The following is a 16,904-nucleotide window of genomic DNA, read 5'->3' as shown; positions in this document are numbered from 1 at the left end:
ATCGGCTGTTCCCGCTCCTGTTGCACAGCCTCCGCTTGGATGATCTAAGGTCTCTGTGGCATTTCATTTCTTACTCAGCCATGAATGGTGTCTTGCTGGAATGGAATAATAGAATTGCATTTGTGATTTATTCATGAAAGTAAAATGTGAACACATACAATGTGCTGGTTGGCAGTTGCTCCGGCGGCGTGAGGTTTCTTCCTCATTCTCACTCATTCTGTATTCTCCACAATAGCTAACATTTGACCCACTTCCAGCAAACACTTACTCTCAGTATCTCTTCATAGCATATCATTTTCATAATGATGAAAAGGTTGCCCCCCAATAGTAGCATAGCAAACATGGTACAATGCATGCGCCCGTCAGAAAGCAGTCACAAAGCACTGCATGAAACAAATTAAGCAATGGACTCTTGGAAATGAGGCTTGGATGCATTTCATAATGCGGACCGCTAATGACTTATTTCTTATGTGAGAATATCCCAGTGTCCTACTACTTCATACTTCTTCCAATTTGGCTTAATGGCTATCGTCCAATCTAATTTCATTGCCTCCTCTTTGTGCCGGAGAAAGCATTAACACATGACCTCTGCTTCATACACAATAGGCAATCTCGTCTGTGAAACGGACTCTAAATTGAGGGTGTTAAGTGTTTCATCCGGTTTCGTACAAAGTCCTTGAAGAGCAGTGGGTATTTCTCAGCTAAGCTCCATTTGTCAGACATATGACAGACACAAAATCATCCAGTAAATATAAAGTGATCTTGCAATGCTGCACTGTTTCAGCATTAAGGGATAATGAGGTATATTGAGCATCCATTCTTTAATGACCACACTCACATTATTACATGTGTGTTTATTTTACCATCTTTTAAATCGCATCTATTTTCCATGGATTGTTTTCCAGCAATGTTATAATTTTTCACAATAAAGAAAATTTTTAGGCCCATTAGTTTCTGTTGAATTCAAATCAGGGAGTCACAGAAGCTTAAAAACTTGACACGGGCGGTGCACTACAGCATTCATAATGTCTGTGCTTATTTTATTAAAAGTATGATGTAGGGTTATTTGGTACAGAATCCAACTGGAGAAACGGGTTTATCTGGAAAATGTTTTGGGCACCATTTACTGACATCAGAAATGTTTTGTTTCCTCAAAAATACATGCAGACATGATGCACATTTTTATTGATAATCTAAGGGCTCCTCCTTAATAAGGAAGCTACACACAAATCACAGCAATATTAAGCTGCAGCTACTTAAAAATATACTACTGTACTTTCGGCTTGTCCCTTGAGGGGTCGCCACAGCAAATCGACATTCTCCACTTCACCCTGTCCTTTGCATCGTCCTCCCCAACACCAGCCACTCTCATGTCCTCCCTCACTACGTCCATGTATCTTCTCCTGGGTCGACCTCTAGCCCTGTGCCCTGCCAGTTCCATCCTCAGCATTCTTCGATATAGAATCTACTTAAAAATAATAATTGAAACTTAATTGAACAAATAAAGTTGTTTTTGAAATACTGAAATACTTCTAGGCATTAGAAGTGCTGATCATGATGAAACTGGATCACCACATTCAGCTCAGATAATATTGTCTGACTTCTAAGAAGTTAAAAATCAAACTTAAGAGAAGAGGACAAAGAGATTTCAGATTTGAATTTCCTCTCATTGAACAATGTGAACGCTGGCACCTCTACATTTATGGATTAATAATTTGTTAGAATTAATGTAATTACTTCAGAAATAGTCACTGCAGTAAATAGGAATCTGGCTTTCAATCTCAGAGTACATCAAAGACTGGGAATCTTTTGATAGTAAGTGGTTTTCAGTCATCCTTTTTGCTTCTCCCAGATCTCCGGTTGCGACTGAAGTCTTCCAAATTACTGCGCAAACGGCGTTAATGAATTTCAGCCACCGTGGCTCATCAGCTTTATTGATAAAGCCTGCACAAAGTCCTTCCTAATTAATCTGAAACACTCAAAAGTGACCACATTTCCTGAGATTGAAATTCCCCCTTAGTTCCTAACATTTTACCTTGGTACCTTATGTCCTTTACATTTTCTATTCACAATTGAAATAAAATAGAAAATAGGTTTTTGATTTAAGCGCTTGTTTAATGTTTAACGTGAGAATCTTGAGAGAACATGTGCGTGAGGGAATATGAATGGCAGGAAATGCAGTATGGTCCTCATTCCAGGGATACAGAACCATGAGAGGCACATTTCTGAACCATCTTCTTGGAAACTCTTCGCACTCGGGGCCATTTGGTTTTTTGACCGTTTATCTGAAGCTTTGGCAGTAATGAGCTGCCTCTGGCTAGAATACCCAGAAGCTCACTGACTACTGGTGGAAAAGTGTAAAGATTGAGAGAAGCTTTCAACATAACCGCTTTACTTTTTGCAATAAATTTCATAAAAAATAATAATCGGCCCATTATAATCGTTCCCATTATAATACAAAATCTGACTCGGTGACAGTTGCAATTTATATTAAAGGTTCATTAATCAAGTCAAATTGTGACACCTATTTAGAAATATACCAAACTGTATCTTGAAAATATACAAGCCGGACATGTGGCATGTTTATTTTATTATCATTTCACTGCCGATCACCAGCTGGAGTAGACAAACACTCAGTAAGTTCAGCTCTCAAAGTAGCAGCCAAGTAACCCTTTTGATTAAAGGAATGGAAGTTTTGTGGATCCTTTGGTGGAAGCCAAGTGGAGAGCATTTGGCTGAGTAAGATAGTGCTGCATCAATTTTCACTAATTTATGGCAGCCTGCTGACACCTAGATAAATACTGGCTCTCACCGGAGCTTCGTCCTCTGTCCTCCTACTTTTAGTCAAAATAACCTTGATTGAAAAATGCAGCTTATTCTCTGTTTTTACAGGGAAATGCTTTGAGGACAAAGTGAAGCACAGGACATGTTAGAAAATTAAATTCACTCTGGCTGTCTGTTGTGATCCTCTGCTCCGAGGGTTGAGAGAATTCTTAGATGTTTAATAGTGTAAATAGGAATTAGACATTAACAATGGCTGATAATAGTCATTCATTTATTGCTATGTATTTTTGACTTAATTCTGGAGCTCAGAAGCACTGAGCAATGCTATAATTCCTTAATGCATTCTGCATGTCTCATTTTCATAGAGTTGATGTTCAGAAGCATCACACTCCGAGGTGATCACTTTATTTACGCCGCTTAAACCCCCATTTACCTGCAGAATTACCCATAAATCTGAGAATCTTCTTAGCACCCCGCCGTGCGCCACAGTGTTCCCAACATCTGGTTCTGTGAACGTGCCTCTTTGCAAATTCTGGGTCTCATGATGCTCTGTGATTTCATGTCTGCTGCTGGATCATCCCAAACACATGGACACACCTTCTGTTGCCTATTTCACTCAAACGTAGCATCCAGCCATGATTCAAATTGTGTTACTGGCAGAGCACAAGGAACAATAGAGCTTTTGCATCAATGGCAGGATTAGCCTCAAATTCCCCTCTGAAGTGCCGCCTGACTGGAAGAAGATGTGAAACCAGGTAGAGAACAGGACATCTTTATCCTTCCCTTGTAATGCCGAGTCCTTCTTAGTTGATCCTGGGAATTCTGTTTGTTGTTGTCACGGTAAATGCAGGGACCAGGCTTGTAAAGCGCCTCAGTGGAGAGGTATTAAAGAGCTCACCTGTCAACAGATTGTCAGGTACCAGGTGTAGGCACATGTTAAACCTGCAGATGAATGCATTAAAACCTTTGATCTTAGGTTTTCGGGCTTCTATTTGGGCTACATTTTGTGTTTCATAATGTGATCCGAGAAGAGAGAATCTTTTGCAGGTAATGAGAAGTTGCATTCAGCATCTGGTTAGTTTATCTTAGCAACTCTGTGTAATGACAGCCCAGTGCACGAGCCTGTTAAGACAAGACAAGAAAAATGTGCAGTATGCAAACTCCAATACTGTGTATTGAAGATCACTATTTCTTCCCTGGTCTGTGTGTTTGAATCCTGCAGTTGCCAGCATCCAGAGGCTTCCAGCAGTGTCTGTGATGACTGACATCAACTTCCCCATGAAAGGACGTAAAGGCATGGTCGACTGGGCCAGGAACTCGGAAGATAAAGTCGTCATCCCAAAGGGCCTCTTTGTTTCCCAGTCGACAGGTATTTGACAAAATCGATGTTATGTAGCCATCTTCTTGTCCAACACAGCAATCCAGGAGCACATTTCTTATAGAAGTAAACATTTTTGTGCATATATAGAAAATAGAGTAACTTTAATACAGTCTGAAGTGGAAGCTGTGGTTTAAATGTAGGATTAATTCCTAGTGGCCACGCTGCACTGAAGTGAATTGAATTTATGGGGTTTAATACATTTGTCTGAATTTGAATTCACTGGTCACTGTTGAGTAATAGCAAAAGATATTTCACATCTCAGCTGCTTGATTTTAGTAGAAATAGAGTCCTCTGCTTCGGATAATGATGCCAGCCTATAAAATGACGGACTTCTAGCCTGTTCAGTCGTTGACTTTTCTGTCAACTCAGTATTGAGCATCCATTCAAACAGTGCCAGTCACCACCGTATATCACAAACCAGAGCCAGACAATTTGGTTAATTGGCGTAATCAGTCTTTTCTTTAATAAATCAAAGATAGCCAGACAATTGATTGGGAGACTGTGCGGCGTGTCTAATCCCAGTCACTCTAATTTGAACAGTGTAAGACAGAAGCTGATCCGACTGGAGAAATAAGTATGTGCTTCTTGTTAAAGAAAAACATTTTGTTCTCACTGATAAGTTTAAGATACTTTATCAATCCCTAGTGAGGAAATTATTTTTACACTTGACACATACAGGTTGGAGCACACAAACACACACACACACACACAGGCCTGTAACCATGCAAATAATGGAGAGATGGTGGAGTGAACGGCCGCCATGTGGCGGTGCACTGGAAGCAGTTTTGGGGTTTGGTACCTTGCTCAAGGGCACCTCCGTAGCCACCAGTTCTCACTCCAGACATTATTCGACACTGGACTTGAACCAGCCACCCTCTGGTCCCCCCTGGTGCCTATATTTCAAGTCAAGTCTTGTTTGGTGAAGCAGAAGCTGCTTCGTGAAACTAGCAGGCTCGCTTGAGCAGAGTGTTTCTTTCAATTATGCAAGCATTTTTACAAATAGTTACATTTTCGTAGTGTTAATCAACATTACAGAAATTAAAAAGTAGATTATACCAGTTATGCCTCTCTAACAAACATTGCTACAGTGTTAACTGCTTTCATTTTTTCCTTAAAGATATGGAAGGATCACCCGTGTTTATTTTGGGAACTGTTCTCTATAAGACTCTTGGACTCATGCTACCTTCACCAAAGTAAGTGCAACACACCTTGTCCATATGTCCTGATCAGCTGGCAAGTGGAAATATTAGCAGCAGTCGAAGTGTCCATTTTTATTCAGCTTTATAGATCCACTCTTCAACACCGGCTGCGTCTGACTCAAATGTCCCTGAAATGTTCCAAATCAAACACATGACATTTAAAGTTTCAACAGCAGAAAACCAGTTACTTTTCCTGCACTACTTGTCGTGAATGTTGTCACGCATTAATGTGAATAGATTTTACGGACGCTTTGCACTTATACATCTTATTTTTCCCTTAATGAAATCAGGTGCATTCATTTATGAACCTTGGATAGAATCAGAATCAGATAAAATTATTTGGCAAATGAAACATATTGAAAGTAGCAATGTGGTTAAATAAGGACAGCGCCAAGAAAAGGTTTATTTTTTTATATATAAACAGGATTATTGGTCCAGATTTTAAAACCACAGAATGAAAAAAGACATTCAGTTCAAGTTCTTGATATGTGCTCTGTAAAAAGTCATTGTCAAACATCCTGAACTGGCGTTTTGACATCTAATGGGCAGCGTCTTCAGTTGTGTTATTTAATTTGCTTCAGTGTTCAATACAAACTGCATGAGATAAAATACTTCAGACTACAACACCATCGAGTCAAAGTGATTCAAAGATATTTAGCAAACTAGAGGAACTTGAATTCAAATATAATGCACACAACCCGGAAATTGAGTTTCAGGGCTGATACAGGTATTCCTCGTAGACCTCACCCGAGTCTCAATGACACATCTGAACTTAAGCCTCTGTGTTTATGCTCGCCGTATAGAGCATGAAATAAGAGACGTCTGGTGTCAGGAGTAAAAGTGAGGCTGTTCTTGAACGCTGGAAGTGTTATGCCATGATAATCCTTTCTGCCCATAAGCGCGGCTTAACATTCATAGTAATATGTTGAATGTTAAAGCTTTAAGCTTATATATTAACCATGAGCATCTACTTTAACGCTTTCATCAAAGTGATCTGCTTTTTATCCACAATTCCCAAATGCAAATTTATCTTAATAAAACATTTCAACTGAATCTGCATCTCTCTATTTTTTTTTATTAGGAACCACACGGTTGTGAATTCCAAGGTCATTGCTGTGACTGTAAGACCTGAGCCCAAGGTGACCGAGTCCCACCTAGAGATTGAACTGGCTCACCTGGCAAATGTAAGCATCACCTCTGCCCATGGATATTGCCTTGCCTCAGTTAGATTTGCTTTGACTGGTTAAAATGCCCTCCTTTTAGCTCCATAGGAGCTTTTGCCTGTTGACTGAATGCTCCACAATGAACACACATGAGCCAGCACACAATGGTGGTTAATTGGCTCGGTAATTCATTTGTAAGCATCTAAATTCAGAATGTACAGATAATTACATACACACTCCCTTGTATGACTTCTTTTTTTTTAACCACACAAAGACAAATATGCAGATTTATAATGATTGTCATGACGCTCGATCATCATCACAACTTGCCAGGTAAATATTGTCCTTTTCCTGTCTTTCAGGGTACAATGAACCCCTACTGTGCACTGTGGGACAGCAACATAATGTAAGTGGGCATGCATTCACACTCTACTTTGTTGTTGTCAGGTTTCCTACATTTATTTATTTACAGTTAGCAGTGCCACTTGTTATATTGCTTCACTGCTGAATCTTGGAATTTGGGTTATTGTGTATTGTCCTTTCATCAAAAGCAATCAGGAACATGCGAGTCTTGCACACATCTTTGTGAAGAACCTGGGTAAACCACTAGCACATACAGCAGAATGAGCTGCAGAAACTAAACCTGCAAGGTAAAGTTACACATTAAACCCTTATCAGGGAGTAGACACATCAATATGAATATATTTGTGCATAACATAACATAAAAGCCTAACATTGAATTGGATTATATTCTTGATCTTGATGAACTATAAATTTGGAGGGGGTGATATGTACAGTCCAGGGTGTACCCTGCCTCTCACCCATTGATAGGCTCTTGCATGACCCGCAACCTGATAACGGACAAAGCGGTTCAGAAGATGAATGAATATAATTGTAAATGTTAGGTGTAGCACTCCTGGGTCATGGAACTACACGTTATGTTCCTCGATGATAGAACGTGTGTTGTCAATGGCTTTGGTGGTATTGCGTAATCTCTGAGGGAATCACATTACATCACAGAATATAATTACAGATCGGCATTACATGATGGTTCTTGCCTTTTGGCATTCCCTTGCAATTAGCTACTTCAAAATCCTCAGAAACCATGTAAAGTAGTGCATGGAGCGCCTCATGAGTGTCATTTAGACATGATGGCAGCAGATGTTTTAGTGCCCCCTCTCAGATTATCCAACAGAGATTTAGTGAGGCTAAGCCATCAAACTGTGGAAGACAAGTCTCCTCATTAAATGCTTATGGAACCTGAAACAACTTCACATGAGGATTAACGGCATCTAGATTTGTCTGTCACAGATCTTCTTATACCACAAATCTGTCTTAGTCACTCCCGCAGTTAGGACACCTTTTTCTTACATAATTACTCAACAGAATTATTTCACCCATGTAAATCCCTTTGCTTCCAATTAGAGTTACTCTAAAAGAAATGTTGTATTTTGATGCTATTGGAAGTATCCTAGATTCCTTTAACAGTACAACATAAACAAACATATATTTTTGGTGAAATATGATCATATTGTCCATAAATGGGAGGTGGGCTGCAAACCATATAAGGTTATTTCCTAGTTAATCAGTACCTAATAGGATAAATGCAACTAACAACATTCACTCTGCACGAATGCATGGTTATTTGGAGAGAGGGGGTGAATATGACTTGCTATCAGTCGGAAACCTGTGCCTGTGAAGATGCACAAAAGTGCTGAGAGGCAGACTCGTACCTCCTGGTCCACAACTCTCAGTTGCTGATTCTACTCACTCCTAATTTATGATGCTATTCATTCCTGCTGGAATGGTGTGAATTATTGGCCTGTGGTTTTGCTGGTTGCAGCTTTCTTGCATTTCTTGTGGCTGTGGTTATAACTCAGGACATGTTGGGCTCAGTCCGCAGAGGCCTGATCCCATGTTCCCACTTCCACAGAGAGCTGTTCTCCTATTTGAACTAACTTAATCTAACTTAACTAACTTAATTGCTATTGAAGCTGTTGACTGTACAAACTGAACCAAAAATTCCTTGGGTCATCAGTTACATACCAAGTCAGAGCTCTGATGAATGGTTCTCGAGGTGTAGGTCAATAACATGATATATATATATGAGTTTTATTTGGTAGTATTATTCAGTCATGCATTGAGCAACATGCTGACATTGTTACCTTGATTAAGGGGCATGTGAGTCCAATTCTGATGCTGTATGAGGTGGGAAATGATCCGCACTTTCATTCTGAGTTCAATTTTGTAGAATTTTCATGTATGTGTTTTTTAGGTTTGGTTTTGAATGGAGTATGTCGACATACTGGTTCATTGAGTCATCATTACATTAAACAAATAAGAGTTTGCTTGGTATCTCTGCTTGAGAACTAGAATGATTTCTGCATACTGCTAAAGGGCATTGGCATCCAGAAAAGTAACCACGTGAGCGATGTTTACAATAATGATAAGTTTTGCTCCAGTGAGGACACAAACTGGGCATTAGCTGTCAGCTGGAGGTAAAGCTTTCAGCGACAAGGCAGGATATGATTTGGAGTCAACATCATCTGCATCCTCAGCTAGTACATGAAATAAATGATTTTGGTTGCTTTAACAGATGTATTTATTTGTGATCTTGTTGTAGCAACTTGTGGTATTGAGTCGTGTTGTTGTTATTTTTTAATCATTAAATTAAGAAACAGGCATTTTGCAACACAGGGTTAATATGAAAATAAAGCCACTAATTTTCCTTTCATCTTCTTTCAGTTAACACACACAGCCTAGCCCACAGGCTGATGTAAATTACTGTCATTAAGAGATCCAAGATAGATGGAATAATTCCCCAACACGGCCTCCACGCTCCTCTGCCAGTCATTGTGTCAGTCTTTCAAGAATGTATAAAATTGCCTAAAGTGCAACGCCTAAAGGACTCTTTGAGTCCCTAGCCCAGTGGCCGGCTAATCGGATGTGGACTAGTGTTGTGCGATTCCTGAACGAATCGTTCAAAACCCGTGATTCACTTTACTGAATCATGAGTCATGATTCTTCTTCCCCACTGAGTCGTTCACTGACTCGTCCCTGCTACCGCTAGTTAGCTGCACAGCTAACTGAAGACACCAATCAGTATATTACTGCTGTTCTAACATACCTTGTAGAAACATGTCGAGTTAATCACTGTAATTGTGAGAAAAGCATCGATTCATGTTTTTTTAATGAACTACCAATTCCCCTGGTAAACCGTCCCACTCGCTACAAGCTAACGTCAGCTCAGCTGCGCTCACAAGAGAGTGGTTCAGTGAGTCGCTAACCCCCTCCCCGCAGCACAACGAGTCATGAACCGCTAACCCCCTCCCCGCAGCACAACGAGTCATGAACCGCTAACCCCCTCCCCGCAGCACAACGAGTCATGAACCGCTAACCCCCTCCCCGCAGCACAACGAGTCATGAACCGCTAACCCCCTCCCCGCAGCACAACGAGTCACTGAACCGCTAACCCCCTCCCTGCAGCACATACGAGTCACTGAACCGGACTCAAGTATGAGTCACTGAGTCCGGACTCGCTAACCCCCTTTCAGCGGCAGCAGCCACTCGCCTCGAGCCTGGGGGGGCCCTTCCTCACCGGAGCCGAGGGGCTGCTGCCCCGCACGTTCTGTTTGTCTCACAAGGATTAATAAGAAACTAAATCGATATTCATTCAGTTAGTCCACTGATTATTCTGAAGATAAACTTTAGTGTCCGGACTTAACAGAAACTATTTAATGCCGCCTTTTTATTACAGTATATAATTAAAATTAAAAAAATATATTTTTGGAATATTGGCGGAAACATAATAAATAAAAATAAAGATGTACAACTTTTTTATATATTGCTTTTGCACAAGTGTATTGTATACTATTTTAGTCTAATGCTGCACTGTTTGAACACATTTTTTGCTTTTGTATTTATATTTAATTTATGCAGAGAACAAAAAAATATTTTTTTCCCTTTCAGAACTCCTGATCTTTACCTCTTTTCCCTCAATGACATTTATTATTTCCCTGTTTCAATCAGCCATTTTAGCAGCATAAATTGGTAGCAGGTGAAACTTGTATTTACAGTATATTTCTATGTACCTTCTGGGTAACTGACTCAGTGACTCAAATGACTCAAATGAATCGATTCACTTTAGTGAGCGATTCATTCAAACCCGATTCAGTAAAAAGAATCATAGTTCCCATCACTAATGTGGACATGCAATGCATTTAAAGAGGTTTAGGGATTTGGTTTACCTGAAGAAACAGTAAATGGTGAGCAAAACAGTCTTATATGCAAAGCTGGTTGACGTGCACTAGAATGGAGCAATCATTTACTCTATGCAGCTGCATCCGCGTCATTGTTTGACTTGTAAGTGCACTCCTTGGACATCTGGATAAATTATGGGTTTAGCACTAAGATCTCAATAGCTGCAGGAACTCAATCTGTCAAACTCCTGAAAGAAAACAAACTTAATTGGAGTTTCATGCAGCTTTCTATCTCTCAGCTTCCGTAAGGCGAGAGGGTTTAAACACTGAATGTGTTTAAAACTTTTCTGACTTTTTTTATTTTGGTCTGCAGTCAATGGTCAGGATGAAATTCTGTTACTTATTCCAGTCCTCGAAGTTTCTGTAAAAAGTAATTCATATATCACAGAGCGAATGAAAAGTGGTCAACAAGTGTGTATGTGACGAATGTCACAGCGCCATTCTCGCTGTGGCTAACAGCACTACTCGGATATGATAGTAAGTTGAATGTTGAGAGGCTTGATTGGCGCACTTTTTTTTTTCTCCTGGATCACAAAACTCCAAAGAAATCCTTGAAATGGCACGACTCAGCTGCAGCTGCAGAAAGTTCCTCCACAGGCTGCAGAGAGTATGAGCTTTACATATGAGCTCACCATTATTGGCATCCCTTCTTTATTTTATTTTTATAATCTGTCCAATATCTTCAGAAATAAACAGAAATTTACCAAATATACATCGTCATCAGGATCTTTTAATCCGAGGTCCAAAGTAATTTAACAATTTTACATGTTGTAATGTCAAAGAAGTAACTGAAAAAACATCATGTGCAGCACACCCTTGGTTGCACATTCTTATTTGTGATTTAGCACAAGTGTATCAAACACGAGTTCTCTATAGAAAAAAGTTCTTTCACTTGATTCATTTTTTTCAGGAGATATTTCACATTATCCATGGTAATCAATAAGGGTGAGCAGGTCTGCACAGTATGCCTTTGTGACTGAGTATTTTTAGTGTGTGTGAGTGTTTACTGCGTTTGGATAATTTATAAATGCATATTCTAAGTTTAACGTGGGTATTAAAGAAGGTGTAGACGTGGAAGTAAAACAGAAACATTCAGCTGCACAAAACACACATCCCAGTTGTTGCAATACACAGCACACACTGCTCAGAAAAGGAAAAGCTGCCACACAGCAATAATAAATTATGATGCCATATTGATCAAATGGCTGAGCAGGATTGCTTCACGCAGCGAGTCTGCTTCTGTTACCAGTGTGCTGAATCTAGCCCTACAATTAGCGTGGAATTAGTCTCGTCCCATGTGCAGTGAATACTGGAAAGGGTTTTGCAGGACAACAGGTGTTTGTTGGAGTGTTTTGTGACATGAATCTTAGGTTTAGGCGATGATATAACGCAGCCATGGCGTATATACACGATGTATTTCAACTATACGAGGATGTTTTACCTTCTTATTTTCTTTTTCTGGGAGACTGAAAATGAGGTATGGACAAAGAAAAAAACTGGAAGTGAAGCATTCTTTGCATTTCACCTGCTAGTGGTGAGAAGTGGGGGCTGGCTGCAACCATTTGCGCTCCCTCCGCAGGGTGGTGTTCAGTTTGCAGCAGGGGGTTCCAGAGCGCTCCGCGCCAACGGGCAACAGCTTTGGTCTGAAATGATTTTCTGGATTAATCGTAAAAACATCAATTATTCCCATCATAGCATTTGACATGCAGCCGAATAAACAAATCCTGCGACAGCGAGCGTTTCTTTTTTCACTGTATCAGCCTCCCCCACCCCCCACCTCACCCCCCCCCCCCCCCCCCCCCCCCCTCTCGCCAGCAGAGAGGAAGAGAGTATCAATCTGATGCTGTCTGCCGATTCCAGGGTGAAAATCCCCCTTAGGAAGCAATCAAACCCTGCTAATTAAAACAGCCGAAAGGGCGAATAAAGCGGCAGAAAACGGACTTTGGGAGGGGAGTAGACGGATACAGCCTAAAGGAATAGGAAAATCACGCCTAAAGAGATTCAGGTAAATGCAAACGCTGTTATCTCTCAGCATCGGGAGGGAATAATGACGGTTTGGTATCAGTAGTTTGGTTTTAATCCGCGCACAGCGAATCAATCAGCACCGGTCGGCTTGGACAGCTCCGCGCGTCCTCCCGCCTCCTGCGCGTCCCTGCCGCTCTGCTTGCAGCTGAAATGCTGCTCGCAGCTCCTCAAGAGCTGCGCCGACGTGTCCGTTCGCCTTTTCTTTTCTTTTTTTTACGTAACAGTCTATATAGCTGCCCCGATTCAAAGAAATAATGAAATAAAAAAATGACGATGCCGATAAGTCCCGTGAAGTCTTCCCACCGCCGCTGTTAAACCTCTGCCTCCTTCTTTCAGGAACGATTCTTGGGGCGCCTGGTCCAGCAAAGGATGTAAAACGGTGCTCACAGATGCATCCCATACGAAATGCTTATGTGATCGCGTATCTACCTTCGCCATTTTGGCTCAGCAACCAAGAGATCTAGTAAGTAGGCTATTGATTTGTTATTCAGTGTTGGTTTTACAGGCCGATGAAAAGGAGAAAGCCGCTCGCGCGCGCATGTGTGTGTGCGTGTGTCTATTTGCGTGTCTATACTGGAGCGAATGGAGATGTAATATTTGTCGTGCTGATCCCATTAACAGTTAATCAGCGGTAACGGGAATTTTTAAGGTTATTCCTATAGTTTGCACGTAAATGTAGTGTAACGGTTCATGTTTTAGGAGTGTTCGTTGTTCCTACGCTGGAGAGGGTCCGCAAAGGCATCCGAGGGAGGAGGGGCGGTGTGTGTGTGAGGGAGCTGCGGGAGTGAGGGATAGTTACCCGTTCTGTGTTGTGGCGTGGTTACGGCCGACAGTGACCATTTAATAAAGAGCTCGTTGTGAGATCCACTGTGTGCTTATTCCAGCGTCCGACGGACGCTACATTGGTGTCAGAAGTGAAAACACGGATCCCTCTGCGCTAAACTCCGTTAGCCGAGCGGAGCTAACTAGGTGAGCTACGGCTAATTCTGCTCGTCGGCTACGCTAATGGCTGGACGCGACGGAAAAGGGGCTCGCCCGAAAATCAAAGAGGAGGTAATGGACGGTGGCTACGCCGGCAGGCGGGTGTATGAGATGGAGCTTGAACGCGCTGTGGAGCGCACGAGGCAGACAGCCAGGAAGCTAGCAGCGGACGCCGGATTCAGCCCTTCAATCGCAGCCACGAGGAAAGGCTTTGCGGGCCCGCCCACGGTCGTGGATGGCGCCGCGCAGTGTGTTCGGCCGCAAGTCAAGACCCCAAAGTACTCCGGTAAGGCAGACTGGGAGGCATTTCATGCCCAGTTCGAACTACTGGCTCGGGCCGCACACTGGTCAGAAGACACCAAGGCCCTCCAGCTAGCCATGTGCCTCGCCGATGACGCGCTGCCGTGCTTGCTGCAGCTGAGCCCAGCGGAGAGAGAAGACTATGGGGCTTTGGTCGGAGCCCTCCAGCGTCGGTTTGGGCAGTGTAACCAACCAGGCGTCCTGCGTGCGGAGCTGATGAACAGACGGAGGCAGCCGGGTGAGCCGCTCCGTATGCTGGCTAATGACATTGAGACTCTGGCGAGGAAAGCTTATGCCCACATGCCCGCTGCTGTGCAGAATGAACTGGCCAGAGACCAGTTTATACGAGCCCTATCACCGGGGGAGCTGCGCGTGCAGACACAGCTTGCCCATCCTCGTAGTCTGCAAGAGGCCCTGGAGCTGGCGGCGGAGAGAGAGGCTGTAGGGGGCGCTGCCGAGGGCTACCAAGGGCCAGTGACAAGGGCTGTGGTGCATAGTGACCCGGGTCAGGAGAAACCGGCTTGGGTTGCTGAACTGACTGAGCTAATCAGAGCCGCATCACCGCACCAAGCACGCGACAACCACAGCCCTCGCCGAAACCCCCCGGTGTGCTGGACGTGTGGTCAGCAGGGTCACATCAGCAGACGGTGCCCGAAGCAAGCTGGCGTCCAGGGAAACGGCTCGGGACCTGCGTAGATGGGACAACGCAGGCTCCTTTCTCTGTGTCCCACCCGGCCTCGGTTCCAGTGGACGGAGCCCAACGGAACGGCAGGGGGAGCGGGGCTCCGCTCCCTCCAGAAGCAGACGACAGCACCGAATCTGCAAGGGTGGTGGGCTGGACCAATGCAGGGGACTTTTGCCATGTACCCATCACCCTGGCAGGAGCTCCATGCACAGCCCTTATTGATACCGGCTCCACTGCAACATTAGTGAGACCTGATGTGGTGCCAGCAGGGACACATTTAGAACACACTGAGGTGAAGCTGCGAACCGTGACAGGTGAGCTAGCTCCTATGATTGGGAGGGGAGTGGTCACCATACGGCTGGGGGGGCTGTCAGTGAACTTTAAGGTGTGGGTTGCAGCAGTGCAGGATCCCTGCATATTGGGCCTGGACTTTCTTCGTGCCACACGAGGTGTGTTAGACCTGGGGGGGAACACGTTGACTTTCCCAAGGGGCCCCACAATTGAAATGGTGCGCCCCGCTCAGACCCGTGGGCTGCAACAGCCAAGCATGAGAGCAGTAAAGGAGCAACGCAAGACACAGCCCCTACTACCAACCTCTCAGGTGCCGCAGCCCCTCGCTCCCCATCTCCCAGCAGTCACACAGCCTCCTCAGGTGCAGTGTCCCACGGCAGGTGAGGGAGACAGGATGGGGATGGTGAGGGAGGTGTGGAAGCACAACTGCCACAGCTTGGATGCCAAGCAACAAGCGGAGCTGTGGCGGGTGTTGTTAGAGTTCCAGGACATTTTTGCATTGACGGAAGAGGAAGTGGGCCTGACTCACCTGGTGCAACATGACATCGACACCGGGGATGCCAGGCCCATTAAGACACGCCCTCGCCGCCTTCCCCTAGCACGTCAGGCTGCTGCTGACAGCGCGATCAGCGAGATGCTGCAGAATGGCATCATTGAGCCTTCTGACAGCCCCTGGGCCTCTGGGGTTGTGATGGTCAACAAAAAGAGGAGCTCAAAAATGAGATTCTGTGTGGACTACAGGCCGTTGAACAGCGTGACGAAAAAAGACTCGTACCCGCTGCCCCGTATTGATGAGTCTCTGGACTTAATTTCCGGCTCCTCCTGGTTTTCCTCCCTAGATCTGCGCAGCGGTTACTGGCAGGTGCCTCTCAGCCCAGAAGCAAGACCGAAAACCGCATTCTGTACTGGCAGGGGGCTGTGGCAGTTTCGGGTCCTCCCCTTTGGCCTGTGTAATGCCCCAGCCACGTTTGAAAGATTGATGGAGAAAGCTCTGGCTGATGTCCCCCGCCAGGAATGCCTGGTTTACCTGGACGACATCCTGGTCCATGGGAGCACTTTTGGGGCGGCTCTGGCATCTTTGCAGCAGACGCTGCAGAGGATAGCAGCGGCTGGGTTGAAGCTCCACCCAGATAAATGCTGCTTTATGAGGAGGGAGCTGGAGTTCCTGGGGCACAAGATTGGGGGCGAGGGCATCAGCACGCTGGAGGAAAAAGTGCGAGCAGTGAAGGACTGGCCAACCCCCACCACCCTGAGAGAACTGAAGAGCTTCATTGGCCTGGCGTCCTACTACAGACGGTTCGTGCGTGGCTTTTCTTGCATAGCCGCGCCTCTGTTCCGCCTGCAGCGAAAGGACAGTGACTTTGCTTGGTCCCCAGACTGTGAGCAGGCTTTCAGCCACCTGAAGGAGGCCCTGACGGAGTCGCCCATCCTTACCCCCCCCGACCCGAGCCTACCGTTCCTGCTGGACACAGATGCAAGCGACGTGGGTATGGGAGCAGTTCTGAGCCAAGTGGGGCCAGAGGGAGAGAAAGTGGTGGCGTACTTCAGCAGAACGTTTAACAAAGCTGAGAGGCGCTACTGCGTGACGCGCAGAGAGCTCCTGGCGATCGTGAGAGCAATAAGCCACTTCAGGTATTACCTCTGCGGCCTGCCGTTCACTGTCAGGTCAGATCACGCAGCCCTGCAGTGGCTGATGTCCTTCAAGGAGCCAGAGGGACAGATTGCACGCTGGCTGGAGGAGCTGGCGCCCTACACCTTCCACGTGGAATACAGGGCTGGCGCTCGCCATGCAAATGCGGATGCTATGTCCCGGCGTCCCTGCGCTTCTGAGAGCTG

The 16,904-nt window shown here is 44.5% G+C and overlaps 1 protein-coding gene across 1 annotated transcript in view; it reads left to right on the top strand.

Annotated features, from left to right (window-relative positions):
• Nucleotides 1-16,904, top strand: part of LOC137912918 (adhesion G protein-coupled receptor B3-like) — a gene marked incomplete at its 3' end in the record, with an annotated part of 94,939 nt that overhangs the window by 60,657 nt on the left and 17,378 nt on the right. The window contains exons 12-16 of the mRNA XM_068757046.1: nt 4,007-4,153; nt 5,283-5,358; nt 6,446-6,548; nt 6,890-6,933; nt 13,148-13,274. Of these exons, the coding sequence (XP_068613147.1) occupies nt 4,007-4,153; nt 5,283-5,358; nt 6,446-6,548; nt 6,890-6,933; nt 13,148-13,274 (497 nt within the window). The remainder of the gene's footprint in view (nt 1-4,006; nt 4,154-5,282; nt 5,359-6,445; nt 6,549-6,889; nt 6,934-13,147; nt 13,275-16,904) is intronic.

Source organism: Brachionichthys hirsutus, unplaced genomic scaffold (genome assembly GCF_040956055.1).
Source record: "Brachionichthys hirsutus isolate HB-005 unplaced genomic scaffold, CSIRO-AGI_Bhir_v1 contig_797, whole genome shotgun sequence".
Classification (NCBI taxonomy): domain Eukaryota; kingdom Metazoa; phylum Chordata; class Actinopteri; order Lophiiformes; family Brachionichthyidae; genus Brachionichthys; species Brachionichthys hirsutus.
This window is presented reverse-complemented; position numbering and strand designations above follow the sequence as displayed.